The sequence below is a fragment of the Eublepharis macularius genome, chromosome 6, assembly GCF_028583425.1.
Source record: "Eublepharis macularius isolate TG4126 chromosome 6, MPM_Emac_v1.0, whole genome shotgun sequence".
Classification (NCBI taxonomy): Eukaryota; Metazoa; Chordata; class Lepidosauria; order Squamata; family Eublepharidae; genus Eublepharis; species Eublepharis macularius.
Genome location: NC_072795.1, coordinates 111,650,950 through 111,667,649, shown reverse-complemented (window position 1 = coordinate 111,667,649; position 16,700 = coordinate 111,650,950). Strand labels below are relative to the sequence as shown.

General features: G+C 40.8%; 1 protein-coding gene across 1 annotated transcript in view; it reads right to left on the bottom strand.

The window, feature by feature from the left end:
* The window catches only part of SGPL1 (sphingosine-1-phosphate lyase 1), a 69,446-nt gene that overhangs the window by 32,616 nt on the left and 20,130 nt on the right, over positions 1 to 16,700 (bottom strand). The window contains exons 2-3 of the mRNA XM_054982361.1: positions 5,635 to 5,800; positions 3,928 to 3,995 (exon numbers count right to left, since the gene is read on the bottom strand). Of these exons, the coding sequence (XP_054838336.1) occupies positions 3,928 to 3,995; positions 5,635 to 5,800 (234 nt within the window). The remainder of the gene's footprint in view (positions 1 to 3,927; positions 3,996 to 5,634; positions 5,801 to 16,700) is intronic.

The following is a 16,700-nucleotide window of genomic DNA, read 5'->3' as shown; positions in this document are numbered from 1 at the left end:
ATCTTGATGTCTATGAAAGCTACTACTTGTGTTCTCAATCCTTACCCATCCTGGCTATTAACATCAAGTAAGGACCACATAAGTGAACGACTGAGGTCTATTGTAAATCAATCACTAACTCAGGGCTGCTTTCCCCAGCAGCTCAAACAGGTTGTTATCTGTCCGCTACTTAAAAAACCATCCATAGACAAAAATGATGTGGCCAATTATCGCCCAGTCTCTAATCTGCCCTTTCTGGGCAAAGTGATTGAGAGAGCAGCAGCTGACCAACTCCATACCTTCTTGGATAACTCTAGCGCTCTGGACCCTTTCCAGTCAGGTTTCAGATCAGGGCATGGGACAGAGACAGCACTAGTAGCATTAGTGGATGATCTCCATCTGAATATATACAAAGGCCATGCCTCCTTATTGGATCTATCTGCAGCCTTTGATACAGTAGACCATGCCATCCTGTTGAGGCATTTAGAAATAGAAGTGGGCATCAAAGGATGTGCCCTGGACTGGTTTAAATCGTTTCTCTTGGAGCAGACTCAAAGGGTTGCCGTTGGAGATCAGCTATTTCCAGAATGGGAACCATCTTATGGGGTTCCGCTGGGTGCAATCTTATCTCCTGTGTAATTCAACCTCTACGTAAAGCCTTTAGGAGAACTCATTCACAGCTATGGAGTTGGATGTCATCAATATGCAGATGACACCCAACTCTATATCTCGCTATCCTGGTCCTCACAGGATGCAGCAGAAATCTTAGATCGCTGCCTAACAGCTGTGGTGAAATGGTTGAAAAACAACAAATTGAAACTGAACCCAAACAAGACTGAAGTGATACTTGTTGGAAAGGCAGAGATCTTGAAGGACATTGTACTCCCCATTTTCGATGGAGTTTGTCTGACCTTGCAGACTCAGTTAAGAGCCTAGGGGTTATACTGGATCTAGCGTTATTACTAGAAAAACAAGTTAAGGCAGCGGCAAAAAATGTTTTCTACAGCCTCACTCTAGCCTGGAAGATGGCTTATCTTGACATGGCTGACCTGGCCACTTGGATCCATGCTATGGTAACATCAAGGCTTGAATATCATAATGCTCTATACATAGGTTACATCTAAGTTAACTAGGAGGCTCCAATTAGTGCAAAATGCTGCAGCTCGACTGTTATCAGGAGTGTGCAGGAGCATGAACATCACTCCCATCCTACAGTCGCTACATTGGCTACCCATCAGTTACTGTGCTCAGTTCAAGGGTATTAGTTATTACATACAAAATTCTCCACAGCTTTCGTCCCACATACCTGTGGGACCGCCTCTCTTTCTATGTTCTTTCACGTCAACTTCGCTTATCTGAACAGGGTCTCCTGCAGATACCAGGCTGCACACAGGTGAAGTCAGCAGCAACTGGTACATGAGCTTTCTCTGTGGTGGCCCTTATCCTGTGGAATGATCTGACTGAGGAAGTCAGAAGAGCCCCCACTCTTCTGGCTTTTCATAAACAATGCAAAACCGAACTATTCAAAAAGGCTTTTTACTCAAATGAGAGGGCTGTATTGTAGGGATGGGGGTCTCAGATGATTCGCTAATGAGTTAGGGACCATAGACTTCATCACTATAATGCCTTACATATTATCTGCTGCTTTAAATATGTACTCCTATGTACCACCAGTGCTCCATGTTGTCTAATATTAGTCCTAGACTTGATTATGTTCTGCTTCAGTATTTTTTCTCCTCTGTATTGGGTTCTTGCTAATACTATGTTTACGGAAATGTCCTTGATACTGTATTGAAATGTACTTGATACTGATTGTACTAATGTCATACCGTGTAATCCGCCTTGAATCTCAGTGAGAAAGGCAGACTATAAATGAAATAAATAAAATAAATAATTTTAGAGCCCCCTCCCAAGAAGGTGCCCCCCACCCCAGTCGTTCCTGTTGCGGGGGGAAATCTGACAGCAAGGGGGGGAAAATAGATCCTTCCTTTCCTCGGAGCCCAAGCTCCCTAAAACTTGGGGGGGGGGGCGCTTTAGGAGACCGTTTAGGTCCCCTGCAAATTTGGTCTATTTTGGACTTCAAGGAGGGCATTTTAGAGTCCCCCAAAGAAGGTCCCCCCTGCCACCCCAGTCATTCCTATTGCAAAGAAAAATCTGATAGCAAAGGGGAAAACACATAGATCCTGCCTTTCCCAGGTCCAAACTCCCTGAAACTTGGGGGGGGGGTCTTTAGGAGACAGTTAGGGGTAGGTCCCCTGCATGTTTGGTCAGTTTTGGACTTCAGGGAGGTCATTTTAGAGCCCCTCAAGGAAGGTGCCCCCCGGCAACCCTAGTTGTTCCTATTGCGAGGAAAAATCTGACAAGGGGGAAAAAACAGATCCTGCCTTTCCCAGGGTCCAAGCTCCCTGAAACATCTGACAGCAAGGGGGGGCTCTAAAATGCCCTCCCCCAAGGTTGCAATAGGAACAACTGAGGTGGCCGGGGACGCCTTCCTTGGGGGCTCTAAAATGCCCTCCCCAAAGTCCAAAATTGACCAAATTTGCAGAGCCCCTACCCCTTACTGTTCCCTAAAGACCCTCCAAGTTTCAGGGAGCTTGGACCCTGGGAAAGGCAGGATCTATGTGTATTTCCTGTTGCTGTTCCTATTGTGAGGAAAAATATGCATAAGTCCCTCCCCCCATTTCGTAGGGAATAGATGGATTGGTGCCAGGCTGTCTGCAGTCATGAACTGAAAAAACAAACCAACGAACTGCCTTGCAGTTCATAACTGTTCGCGGGGAAAGTGCTCCCACCAACCACCAGTTCGCAAACCACAAACCGGCTTGATCCATGACAAACTTTGGTTCATATTTTGGTTCGTGCTCATCTCTAACACAGACCCAAGGACTAATACTAAGTTCTCTTCACTGTCACATACCAAACTTCCACAGTAATACGGTATTAAACTTGATGCAGTATCTCCCCAGCCCTAATCCTCAGTGGCCATGAAATGTACTGGGGTGACCTCAAGCAAGTATTTAGCTCTTACAAATGGTCACCAACACATGGCTCAGGAGCCAAACAAGGCACAGTACAGAACCAAATTTGACTTTTTGAGGATACGGGCAGGGGTACTCACCTCCCTCCATGAGCTAGAAAGCAGAGGACACAGTGGGGGCAGATGCTGGGAAAGGCTGGGAAAAGGCTGGGAAAGGGAAAAGGCTGGGAAAAGGCTGGGAAAGGGAAGCTTAAAGGAGAGATGAGGAGAGGGGTTGCTGGTGCCCAAGGATGGGCTAGATGGCAATCAAAATTGCAATCCTGAACAGAGGTATACTCTTCTAAGTCTACTGAAGTGAACGGGCGTAGAAGGGTGAAACTATGCTTACGATGAAACTGTAGGACACTTTCAGCCTCCATTCTTCAGACATTCCTTTAGACAATGTATGATGAAACTCTTGTAACATTTCTCTTCCATATGCTCAAAATATGTTGCCTAAGAATCTTATTATGAATGAAGATATGAGAAACTGCTCTTAAGTAGATACTGTAATGGAAGTAGAGGTTGCTATCTATTATCTCTCTCATGCCCCTTTGAAAGATTTCCTATAAACTTCCCTAGAGGCCAAGAGTAGCTGGAGACACCTTGTTTTTACCTCTTCCTTTCTCATCTTCTGCAAGAGTATGGAATATTCGCAGTTACTGTTTACCAGCCAAACTGCCTACCAAAGGGTGCATGTCTAACTAAAAGGTTATTATTATTTAGGAAAGTTTGCGAAGACCACTGCCGAGGAAGGGAAAATAACTGGCTACTGATTTTATTTTTTTAACTAAATTTTATGTTAACACACAAGGCACTAGCAGTTACATATATGTCTGTATGCAGTTTTATTCATTTTGCTGTTTTGAACATTAAAGAAACTGGTAAGAACAATAATAAGAAATTAACTAAGCTGATATGTCAATACTCACCACAGTGCCAATAATTGGCAATTTTCGTAACACTCTGAAGAACCGTTTTTTAGCTCGTGACTTTAAACCTAGAAACCAAGTATAAAGAAAGTCATGCAACCCCATTGCTTCCAAAGAAAAGCATATATCCTACCCAATAAGCAGAATTTGAAGGCTTCCTCAAACGTAAGTAGCCTTCCTCCAATGTACACGACTCTCTCCAACGGAAGAGCCATTTAAGTTGGAGGAAGGCTTCCGTAGGCTGGAGAAACTTCCTCCAGCCTCAGGTAAGATACAAGCATTTGACAGAGTGATGAGGAAGTCAAGAAGACGCTTTCAGTCTACCTATGTATTTTACATATTCCATGTTTCCTTAAATGATACAGAAAACAGCTGAGAGTTCTCTCTCACAAGGACCTCTTAGGCATTCCGATGCACAATTAGCAATCTATGTAATCTTTAGTTTTTAGTAAGGGCAAACACACACACCGTTGCATTCTAAAAGGAAGATAAACCTTTATAAGAAGAAAAACCCTAGAAAACTAGTCATCCAAGCTCCTAAAAATCTGGTGTTGAGTCCTGTGCACAGCTCTCTCCGATTCTCAAAATAACTAGAAGGTACAGCTCAAGGAACTGCCAGCCACGCTCTAAAGGCTCAGTGTAAACAGGAGAAATAACTACCCATGTCACTCAACCCTTTTCTGTGACGTCCACTTTCTGCATTTCTGGTATTATACTGAAGTTCTAGACTGTCAAGATGCATCCTTAACCTCTATTGCCAAATAAACTGCTACAACTTCATCCACATTCCAGCCCCTTCTCAACCATAAAGCCCCACTAAATGCTCTCTAATACAGTGGGAGGAAAATATGAATGTGTATGCTAGCACAGGTATGCCCAGACACATCCCAGTGTTCATGCAATCTGTTTGGCATAGCTCAAACAATTAAAGGAATGCATTAAAGCCTTTCAAATTATATCCTGCCAGTGTAGATAGATCATAGCAATGGGAAAATAAATCCAGTTTAAAGGTTAATTTACAGTCTGAGAGACTGGAAACAGCTCAGAAAGCATTTGGAAATGTGCAATATAGGAAAAGGATATATTAAGACCAAAAAAACCCAGGTAACTAACAGAAACAGAACTTAACTAAGAATCAATATCCTAAGACTGATGGTTTCAAAGCATTAACTTTAAAGTACAAAGTCCCTTCTAACTCACCAGTCATACATGCACTCTTACACCTACCTAGAATGGTCATGTCCTATTGCACTGGGTATGTTCAGTATTAAAAGCCATGCTAGAAATAACCTTGAACTGCAAGGAGCACAACTAAGGTGTGTGTTCAGTTGCATTCAATTACATATTTTGCATGTTATCATTAATAATATCAAACACACTCCCATTATTCTACATCGTGCAACAAGAACTTGAGCCAGCTGTTACGAAACAATATATAGTCCTAAAAATGAAGTAAAGTGAAATAAGCATTTCTTTGCTATCACGAAGGCCAGCTACTTTTGAAATGAAAAGCATGGCTACACTAAACTGCAGTATGAACTGTACTGCCAATCGCTACTCCAGCATTCTCAAAACGATACAACTGAAGTCTGGCACCAGACTTGACACACCACAGTTTATACCCAGAAAAACTTATTAAAGTGCATGACGCACTCAAAAAGAATTGCATAGTTTCCCCTTTTCTCTCATTAGACAGAAAGCACTTACTCTCTGGTTGGAAGATAAATGTATGAAGCCATACCACCAGCAGGGTAGCAGCAACCGTCGATGCTATGAGTTGCCATGGTTCAATCCCAGCACACTTTCCATTTACAGCACTTCTTGCTTTGTTTAAATACTGCAGGAGGATTTCCTTGTACAAAATAACTGCATCCTAGAATAGAGAACAAACAGTCACATAGAGAGTCACATCAAGTCATAACAGAACACGTTGCTTTCAAGTTAGGTATATTCAGCCTCTCCATGTAGTTGTTGCAAAGATTTTTCACAGTGGTAAATAAATTCCCCTTCATCTTCTATAAAGAAAAGCATAGGATTTTAACTTCCTAGAAAAAAACCTATACTCGAGTCAGCAGCTCTTTAAGCAGCACTGCTAAGGGAATAGCTGGAAATATGAACAGCACATTCAAATTCTCAACAAGGGATAACACTGCTTCCTGCAAAGTATGGCATGCAAACTGTGAGATGCCTTTGGATTATGCATTCCCCAAACAAGGGGGATGGACTGAAACTAGACAGGAAGTAGTTCTTAATGGAAACATCCTGAGAGAACAAGTACACCATCATAAGAAGCCGAGGGAGGGCAGCTTTATTTTTGGTTTGTTCAATCAAAGGAAAGATTTCTTTATTTAAAGAGTTTGAACTGACTTGAAGGTGGAGGTGAGGGGGGGAATTGAAATCTACTGCATACGAGACACTGAATTGATTAGCCTGTTCATACTAGGTTGCAATTGATTCATATTAATAATAATTAATATGATTATAAGATAAATCTCAGTGTTTAATATATTGATTTTTACTTGAGGATATAAAAGTGTTTTTGGGACAGTAGGGAGGGGGGGGGAGTTGGAGTAGACATACAATAAGGCTTTGTAAATACTTATTAGATTTTAAACGTTTCTGCTTGATTTATTCTAAACTTGATTATTTACTAGTAATTGTAACTTGATTATCAGACGTGTTTAATACATTAATTCATTTTGTGAATAAATTAAATTAATTTTAAGGCAAAAGGGAGGAAGGGGGGGAAGTTACAGCTTATAATATACATAATATCGAATTAGTTTACCAGATGACATTGGTGTGCTATAGATTCATATTGATATAACCTGATTGAGAGTAATAGTTGTTGGGGATTGGCTTTGTATCTACATAGAAGGGAAGAATAGGAAGAAGGAAAAACTTGCTAAATTTACTTGAGACATCTGTAAATAAGTTCACATTGAGGGATCTCTAGGGCTCAATTGTATTAGTCACTTTACTTCAATTCATTGATTATATCTGAAGCTAGGTAATTCCACCCACACTATAAATTAAGAGGATACAAGCTTTAATTAGGTATACCTTTCCAAAGGGTGTTGCAGGATACATTTAAAAATAATCCCTGGTGTGGTGGCCTAGCAACAAAAACAGTTGTGCTTAACTTCTTGAAATACTAATATATACATATTATACAGTGGTATCATGTTTTGTAGTAACTAAGGTACCCCAAATAGAGTAAAAATGTGTTCTAAACTCAAAGCTGTTTCACTGAATGTTAGAGGACTGGGAAATCCAGTAAAACGAAAGAGAGTCCTATCACATCTAACCAAAATCAATTCTCAAATTGTCTTTTTGCAGGAAACTCACTTTCGAATTAATAATTCTAGTATGCTGAAGGCAAATTGGATCCAATCCCAGTACCATGCTGAGGGTAATTCTAAATCAAGGGGCATCGCTATTTTGATTTCGAGAGCACTTCCATTCCAACATAAGAAAACAGTAAAAAACCCAAATGGCCAAAAATAATAAGGCAACGGGTCCTGATGGATACCCCGTGGAATTCTACAAAAAATATATAAACATTCTGAGCTCACACCTATCCAAAACATGTAACTTAGTGCTAGAAACTGGTAAGATGCCCCCTACATGGAAAATGGCCGATGTTGTGGTCATTCCAAAGCAAGGGAAAGATCTTTTAAAAGCAGCATCATATCGCCCTATCTCACTGCTAAATCATGGTTACAAGCTATTTACATCTATCCTGGCCAAGCGTTTAAACTCATTTATATCCAGATATATACATCAGAACCAAACAGGCTTCATTCCTAGGAGGGAAATCACAGACAACATATATAGAACGTTGCAACTGATAGATTTCTGTAAGCAAGAGAAACTAGAAGCTATTTTTTTATCCCTGGACACTGAGAAGGCGTTCGATTCGGTGGAACTTAATTATCTACTAGCCACTTTAAAACACATGGGTTTTGGAGATCGATTTTTAATGACAATACAATCTATATATTCCAATCCAGGAGTGAATATTAAATTAAATGGACTGCATTCGGAAAGAATTAACATTAATCGTGGTACAAGGCAGGGATGTCCCCTTGCCCCAGTCCTGTTTGCTTTAGCATTGGAGCCGTTTGCCATTGCCATACGAGAAAATTCACAAATACAAGGAATTAATACAAGCAATATAACCTCGAAAATTAGTCTATTTGCAGCTGACATGTTGATTTATTTAACAAACCCATTATCCTCTCTAGTTCATCTAGACCCTTTACTTAAGGAATTTGGTTCCATATCAGGCCTCATCGTTAACCAATCTAAATCGCAATTTCTTGTATGTAATGTAACTAAGGACAAAATAAACCAAATCAATCAAATATATGTTTCAATGGGCCTCCAAACAAATGACCTACCTTGGAATTAACATATCTCCTCACCTTGATGACTTGATAAAACTAAATCATGACAAATTAATACATCAAATAAAACTAGATATAGCGCAATGGAACAAATTAAAGCTGTCCTGGATGGACCGATTTCACTTAGTAAAAGCGTTCCTTATGCCAAAAATTCTCTTTGTGCTCAGAGCAATCCCAGTTAATATACCTAAATTTCAAATCTCCCAATGGCAAATTGTTCTTAATACTTTTCTATGGCAAGGCAAACACCCCAGGATTGCCTTCTCTACGCTCAGGTTAAAGACTTCAGAGGGGCGTTTTAATTACCCAGATTTGATACTGTACCAACCAGCAATAAGACTGGTCAACCTATTACAACTACACTTCTCAGAGAACCCTCTGGATTGGATTTTGATAGCGCAAGCCCCATTGAATCACTCCACGTTAAATGATGTGGTTTGGGAATCTGATGCCCATCGCCTAAAGTACATTAGAAACAACAGAATACTAATGTCTATCTTGAAAATTTGGGACCAGTATAGACATAAAATCAGCCCTACATTTTCTAGATTTGCCTCTTTCCTAGCACAGCATTGGTTTCTTCCAGGAATGGAAATATCATTTGGATCAGCCCTAAGAAAAGTGAAAATGACCAGGTTACAGGACATTGCCTCGCGAACGGGTTTATTAGAAAAAGCAGAATTAGATAAAAAATTAGGACAAAAGTTACACTGGTTTAGATACCTGCAACTGAAAAACATGGCGGAAAAAATAAACCTAAAAGCTATAATGAACAGACCACTTACGGAGTTCGAATTGATATTGAATAGTTCTGTATTTGCTAAAAAGGGCAGTATAGCTAGACTATATAGAATTTTACTAAATACTTTTAAAGAAAAAAAGCTGAATTGCGTTGCCAAATGGGCTAAGGACTTCAATGTAGATCCAGCGAGTTCCTCATGGGAAAGGATATGGTCTTCCTCTATATTTAAAACGAATACAGTTGTAATGAAGATTCAGACATATAAAATCATACACAGGTGGTATCTGACCCCTAAAAAGTTATCACTGATCTCCTCATCAGCATCCCCCTTGTGTTGGAAAGATTGTGGACAAGTGGGCTCATTCGCCCATTGCTGGTGGGAATGCCCTCACATTGCCACATTTTGGAGAGAAGTGCTTGCCGAAATAAAAAAAATGACAGGATATGACATCACCTTAGACCCCCAAAATAATTCTTCTGGATGTTTGGGAAGAACTCACCATACCTAAAATCCGAAGGGAGCTTATTGCTTCATTTTTTGTAGCTGCAAAGAGTGTCATAGCGACATTGTGGAAAGCACATAAGAGGCCGACAATTGAGGATTGGTTTGAAAAGGTTTGGAACAACGTTATTTTGGAAAAAATAACTGATGACTTGTACAGAGCTGAACACTTTCCTGCTGAAACAAACTTCTCTGATAAACGGTTTCCCTTTTTTGTATATATAGAAATGAATGACCTTCAACCAAGGTCTAAAATTATACAATCAGTAACTAATTCTGGTTATTTCACATTATAATCATCCTTTTAGATTATATTGATATGTTCAACAAATACTAAAAGTTTTGTGATGTTTAATATATACGCCTATAGTCCGAACTATTGTTATTGTACATTATTAACTTTACACTGTCTGTTATTTCCTTGAAAAGTTGTATTGATACCTTGTTTATTAATAAAAAAATATTTTTTTTAAAAAAAAAGAAGCCAAGGGTTGCCTGATGTCAGAAGCCATTTCTTGGGTGAGTAAATCTTCACTCCTTGGTGACAGGTTTGAGTCTCTACATCAGTGCACACCACCATAAAGATGTGCTAGAGTTAAACAAGCCAATGCAGTGGGATCTCCATTAGACCTTCCCACTGTTTTTAAAAGCTAAAATGCAGCTGTGTTCAGCCCACCTTAGATCACAACCTGAGGGGAGGGGGAGTTAACCCTTCCATTCCCACATGATTTCGCTTATCAAAACTTTCCACCACATCTCTGCTATTAATGGTGAAAGGGGAAAAAGACATGCACCCTGGATCAGCCATCTTTTTTTCCTTTCAAGGGAACAGCAGCAAGGGAAGAGCAATTTCAACAGGCAAAACTATGGTGGAGTAGAAGGATAAAATCCCCTCTCCCTTCCTTATGTGTTCCTACTTCGGGGTGTGCACCCGAAAAAGATTCGGGTTTCCTGCTTTGAGTTTACCTGAAGTGGGAAAAGGCTTGAGAAAAATACGAAGCAGGTGAAATGCCCCTTTCTATCCCCGACAAGCAGTTGATCCAAGCCAGCGGAGAGAAATGTCCCTTTCCGTGCTGCTTCGCAGAAGTATGGAAAGGGGCAGTTAAACCCCACGAACCATGAACTGGTTCGTGAACTGAAGCAAGTTCATGGTTCGTGATATAGGATGAACAACGAACCGCATGGTTCATTTTTTTCCTGGTTCGTGCCTACCTCTAGACTGGAGTAACTCTGCTTAGGATTTCAATGTTTAAGTGCCAGCCTAAGCAGATCTACTCATATTCCCATTCAGGCCTATTCAGTGGGCTAACTCCCAGGAAAAAAGATTTGGAGCATACTGAAGTGAGGGGGGAAGGGGGAGGGGAGGCCCACCCCTACCTTTAAACTCCCACCCCCACCCTTTAACCCCATCCTCCAACCTCACTTACCTGGTCAGGTGGAAAGCTGGAGGCAACGCCACGCTGGCCAGCTGGCTGGCGGAGAAGGCCTTCCCTGCCGCCGCTGCACAGCCACAGCTGGTGCAACTGACCAGCAGAGAGGGTCTTCCCTGCTGCTGTCATCGCACAGCCACAGCTGGTGTGGCTGGCCGGCAGAGAGGGCCTTCCCTGCTATGGTTGCCGTGCAGGCGCAGCCAGCATGGCCAGCTGGCCAGCAGAGAGGGCCACCGACACCACCGGAGGCCTGTGGGGAGGTGGGAGGGCCGCCTCCTCCAGCACAGCCAAGTAAGTGGGGGTGGGGGATAAGGGTGGGGAATGGGTAAGTTTAAAGGGCTGTGCCACTTGCGAAAGGGCCCTTTAAACTTAACTCCTGAAGCCTCAAAGCTTCCCGAAACATTACGAATGCTTCAGGAAGCTTTGATTCGGTATTTCTGAATTGGGGACAGCATGCTGGCCCCAATTCAGAAATACCGAAGCTTTCTGAATCAGGCCCGATTCGGGTATTTTACCCGAATCGGATACCCGAAGTGCACACCCCTAATTTCAAATCAGGGTAACAACTGCAATTTATCTTTCAAAATGCTGAAAGGATGCAATTATACATCTCTCACTGCGAAGTCCTAAGAACATTTTTTTCCTGGGAGTAAGCTCAGTGAATAGGCCTGAGTGGGAATATGAGTAGATCTACCTAGGTTGTCAAACAGTGAAATCCTACGCAGAGTTACTCCAGTCTAGAGGTGGGCACGAACCGGGGGGGAAATGAACCATGCAGTTCATTATTCGTCCCGTTTCATGAACCACGAACTTGTCTCAGTTCACGAACCGGTTCATGGTTCATGGGGTTTAAATGCCCCTTTCCATACTGCTGCGAAGCCTGCCGCTGGCTTGGATCAGTTCACGAACTGGTTCATGGGGTTTAAATGCCCCTTTCCGTACTGCTGTGAAGCCTGCCACTGGCTTGGATCAGCTGCTTGTTGGGGAAATCCCCGATAAGCAGCTGATCGGAGGTTGAAATGCCCCTTTCCCTGCCACTTCACAGCGGCACAGAAAGGAGCATTTCACTCAGGCAGGAATGGATCAGCTGCTTGTTGGGGAGATCCCTGAACTGCTGCTAGCTTCCTTGCCACTTTGTGTTTAAACCCCGAATCAGCTGCTTGTCAAGGATCTCCCGGACAAGCCGCTGATCCAAGCCCATCTCCAGCTGCCCAGGAAACTGATTTATCGGTGCCAGGCTGTCTGCAGTGACAAATGGAAAACGAACCAAACAAACCAGCCTAAAATTCATTCAGGTTCATCAGAAATGGGTTCTGATGAACTGCTGGTTCCCGAACCACGAACCAGCCCAGTTCGTGATGAACTTTAGCTCGTATTTCAATTCGTGCCCATCTCTACTCCAGTCTAAGCCCACTGATTTCAATGGGCTTAGACTGGAGTAATTCTGCTTAGGATTTCATTGTAAGTTTCTTAGCCAGTGTAACCTTAGCCACTGCTTTCTTCAACTTTTTAGATTTCCTTAGGAGAAACTGACTATGTATATACCATCCAAACAGCAATTGTCACCTCTTACTGAAGCTGCTGCCAAGGATCCCATAATTTTTTATTAATGATGTCAGTAAAACTCCGCTACTCGGCACATAATACAAATTTGCTTAGCTCCTCAAGGTCACCAACAGCCCATGTAGTGCACTCATCTCCCAGAGGAGTTCTAAATTAGATCACCGTGTTTCTGAACTTGCACACAATGTGGTATTATCTTAAATTTATTTTTAGTCATAGGCACTGGCTACAGCTTCGAAAGTAAGCAAATGCCACCCAAACTTGATTTTAGGGATCTCTGGTACTGTGGGCAAGAGACATTCCAGAGACACAGGAAAACAGAAGTTATGTAATCCCTGAACTTGTCTGATTAAGCTCAGGAAAGCTTATTGCTCCCACAGGCAATGAGTTACAAAAAGGATTTATGGTTTTCTCTACTATATTTTCCCTTCTGGCACTTGTTTCCTTGATATCATAGCTCAAACACCACCTGCAGAAAATGCACCTCAAAATGTGTCATAGCAGTCTGAAGTCCTAGACCTGTGGCTTTATAAAAGCCGCTTAAACACAAATGTTCCATATTGGCTAACATTGACTATTGTAACTAAAATGAAAAGTTTTGCTGTAGTAATTGTGCTAAGCGAAGCATTTTCCTAGTTTCATTTTCAGTTCTTCCAGAAAGTTAATTAAAAAAAAACCCTCCTCCTATTTCCTCTGTAACTGTTAACCAATTTCCATTAAAGAAACAAGCTTCAGAAAATGTCAACAGCACAGCTGTGCTACAACATTCCACTGCCAACCAAGCCTGTTCTGCCTAACTCCAATTTAAACTGTACGACAGAAACACACATTTGCACTGCTCCACATTGCTCCTCAGACCTGTTCTTCAGCTTTCAACCTACTCGAGGTCAGTCAAAGAAAGGTGCCTGCCAAGGTGTGGTATTTGGCTTTCACTGAGACTTCCACAGCAATAGCATGAGCAATATCACCCATATTATCGAAACTCTCCACCTGAACTCTATTTTATCTTTTATTGTGTATTGTTGTTTTAATGTATTGTACCACTGTATAATGTATCCCACCCTGAGCTTGCTTGTGGGGAGGGTGGACAAGAAATCTAATAAATTAAATTAATTTACACCTTCACAAATGGAGAAGACTAGAAGTGAGAAGGTGACTAGTATGCTGAACATTTTAAAGACCAACCTGTTTCTAAGCATTTGCATTTCATAGGTCACTGCCTGAGCCCCCAGTAAAGCTATTGCCTTACAAGCGCCCATACCTCTATTTGTTGGAACAGACCCAGAAGAAAATAAAATTAATCACAAGAATTGCAACCAGCTATGTTTTTATTCTTTTTAGAATTGCATTTTATTGTAAGAAAGCCACCTCAGGCAGTTAATTCAGAAAGATGGTATATAAATCTCTTGAATAAAATAAGCTGGGTGAGTATTAGCCACAACAAACATGTAAAACAACTCATTTCTAGAAGTCAAACATGATCAGGTATCTTTCAACCAGTCTCTTCCATATGAGGGAACAACAGGGCTACTATTCCTGTTACATCCTAACATTCTGGAAGATGTAAACAGAACACACACTCATACACGCCAGATTCTTGGATGCAAGTGCTGAAATAATATTTCACAATAATTCGATATTCAGCAACATTTCAGAGTCTGCCCTGAAATTTCAAACCTTTTCAAATTTTGCTTTTGAAACTGACCTTTGAAGAATGCTTAAAAATTAATAAATGAAATGTTGCATTTGTATGGGGCTTCTGGGTCAGAGAATCAAGAGCAGTTGCATCTGAAAGTGTTTTATGTTCCTTTGCTAATGTGCATATATTGTGATTATTTTTATGAATTCTTAATATGTTTTGTTGCTTAATGTTGAAAAGTTATAAAAAATTTAAATCTAAACTTTGGTTGGTGGATGCAGACAACAGTTGTTACTCAAAACTTACTTTCATGTTCTCCCTCCCCCATTTTGATACAAATAGTTTTCCAGAAGCTACATATATGGCCTGAGTAACTTATATAGCGTACTTTTTGGAGAAATACAGATGCCCCTGTGTTTTTGGCAGCTATAGATAAGACCCACGCACTTTTTTTTTAAGAGGTCTCCTTTCAAAGGGAAGCTGACAGGCATGCCTCATTGCTAGACAATGAATCTCTGTCTTACACATCTGTGCATTTGTGCAACAGAGGGTCACATTTCAGTTTTACCGAAGATCAAAGTTCGGCATGTATTACTCCATCTGCTATTTGTCAGTATATCAATATAGAACAAATGATTAAATTCTGCCAGGCCAGTGCCTTCTACCAGACTACAAGAGATAACAATCCCCTTACCTTGTAATCTCCCTGAAAGGCCCCATATATTTTATTGCTGCCTTACTGCAGCATTGTGCAATAAAACTGCTGAGCACATGCAGGAACAAAGAAGACACCAATCTACCAATCCCTGAAAGCCCTCCAAATCCACCTCTCCATACATTCCATTCTGCCTGCTGCAGACTTCATGTTAGCAGCACTAAGCAGCATTATTTGCCAGGTATCCAAAATCATTAATTATTTGATTTTTTTTTTTGCCAAGCACGTTCACATTCAGAAGTAATGAACCTCTGAATACTAGTGCTAGGAGGCAACATCAGGAGAAGGCCTTGGCCTCTATGTCTTCTTGTTGGCCCTCCAGAGTAACTTGTTGGTAATTGTGTGAGTCAAGATGCTAGACTAGATGCTAGACTCTTCCTATATTCTTATGTTCAGAGAACTAACTGGTTATGAATGGGTTCAGGACATGTGGATTCAAGTTCCAGCTCTACCACATAACCATTTCACAGTCTTCGACAAGTGATCTCTCAGCTTGTTCTGTAAAACAGCTGGATTTCCTAACAATAAGGAATAAGGTCAGCAACCTTTTATAATTAAAGAGGCAAACTACATCAAAATACAGAGCCAATGTAAGAAGGCGTATTTGCATAACAAAATATACAACTTTGCATTACTTATAATTGACTTGTTGATTAATAATCCTTAAAGTTTCTGCTGCCTGGACACTGCTGCTTGTGAGTCCTGGCACGTATCAGTTCTCACAATCAGGACTAAATATACACAGGTTTGCCCTGCACAGTTGTTTAGTGCACTGACAAAAATCTGCCTTTACTTACTGGTTATTCTAGCATCCCACCTACTCCTCCAGTATACCCTAAAATGTGCTTATCTTTTTAAAAGAACTATGGTTGGTTCCACAGTGAGCCACATTTGGCTCTAGAGCCATAAGCTGCAGATTCCTGCTCTAGGTAGTGACAGCAGATATCATGTACTATTTATTGTATCTCTGAACAAGAAGGCGGTTTAAGACTACAAATGACTTACGTTCTCCATTCTTCACTTATTTCCTTTATAGTTTGTGGATCAAATCCTTATTACCTCTTTCTTTTTATTTTATTTTTATTAAAGCAAAAAGAAAACAGGAAAAATGGGAAGAAGGGGGAGAATCAAGACAAATATAAAACGGTGCACTACAAGAGTTGTTAAAATACAGAGTGCAAAAATCATGACCTTTGTCAATATTAGAGTAGTAATTAATATAATAGTTGAACCTAATCAGTATATATTTTACCATCTGTACTACACATACAGCATTCAAACCTATTCCTGTTTGTTATTTAATAATAAAAGACTCATTATTTCATTGTTGCTCCAACTTATCCTCTGATTACCTTTCTTTTCACTGTGACTGGCAAGTTTATCCAATGAACTATTTTAAAACGATGTTTAGTTTTATTAATTTTTTATAATTCTTTATAACGTTATTTTAAACACCTTAAAAACTGATTGGAGAACAAGGACTTTGAACCTGGGTGACTGACCCCGTAATTAGCCAAGAAGTGCATAGCCCTGTCCTAAAGAGGAAGCAGGGTAGCTCTCTTCCAGCCAATCTAGACTGGCTGACACAAGGTCTAGCAAATCAGCTCTGTATAAATATGACTTCTGCAGAAATTCAGAACAAATTCCCCTGAGTCTGTTTTAGTGGAGGAAATTACACATCTCTAAATGGTGTTGAATAATGTTTTCACAGTAGGCTCACTTAAGAAGCTCTATAAGTTTGTATGCAGCCAAATAACATTTATATGCAGATTC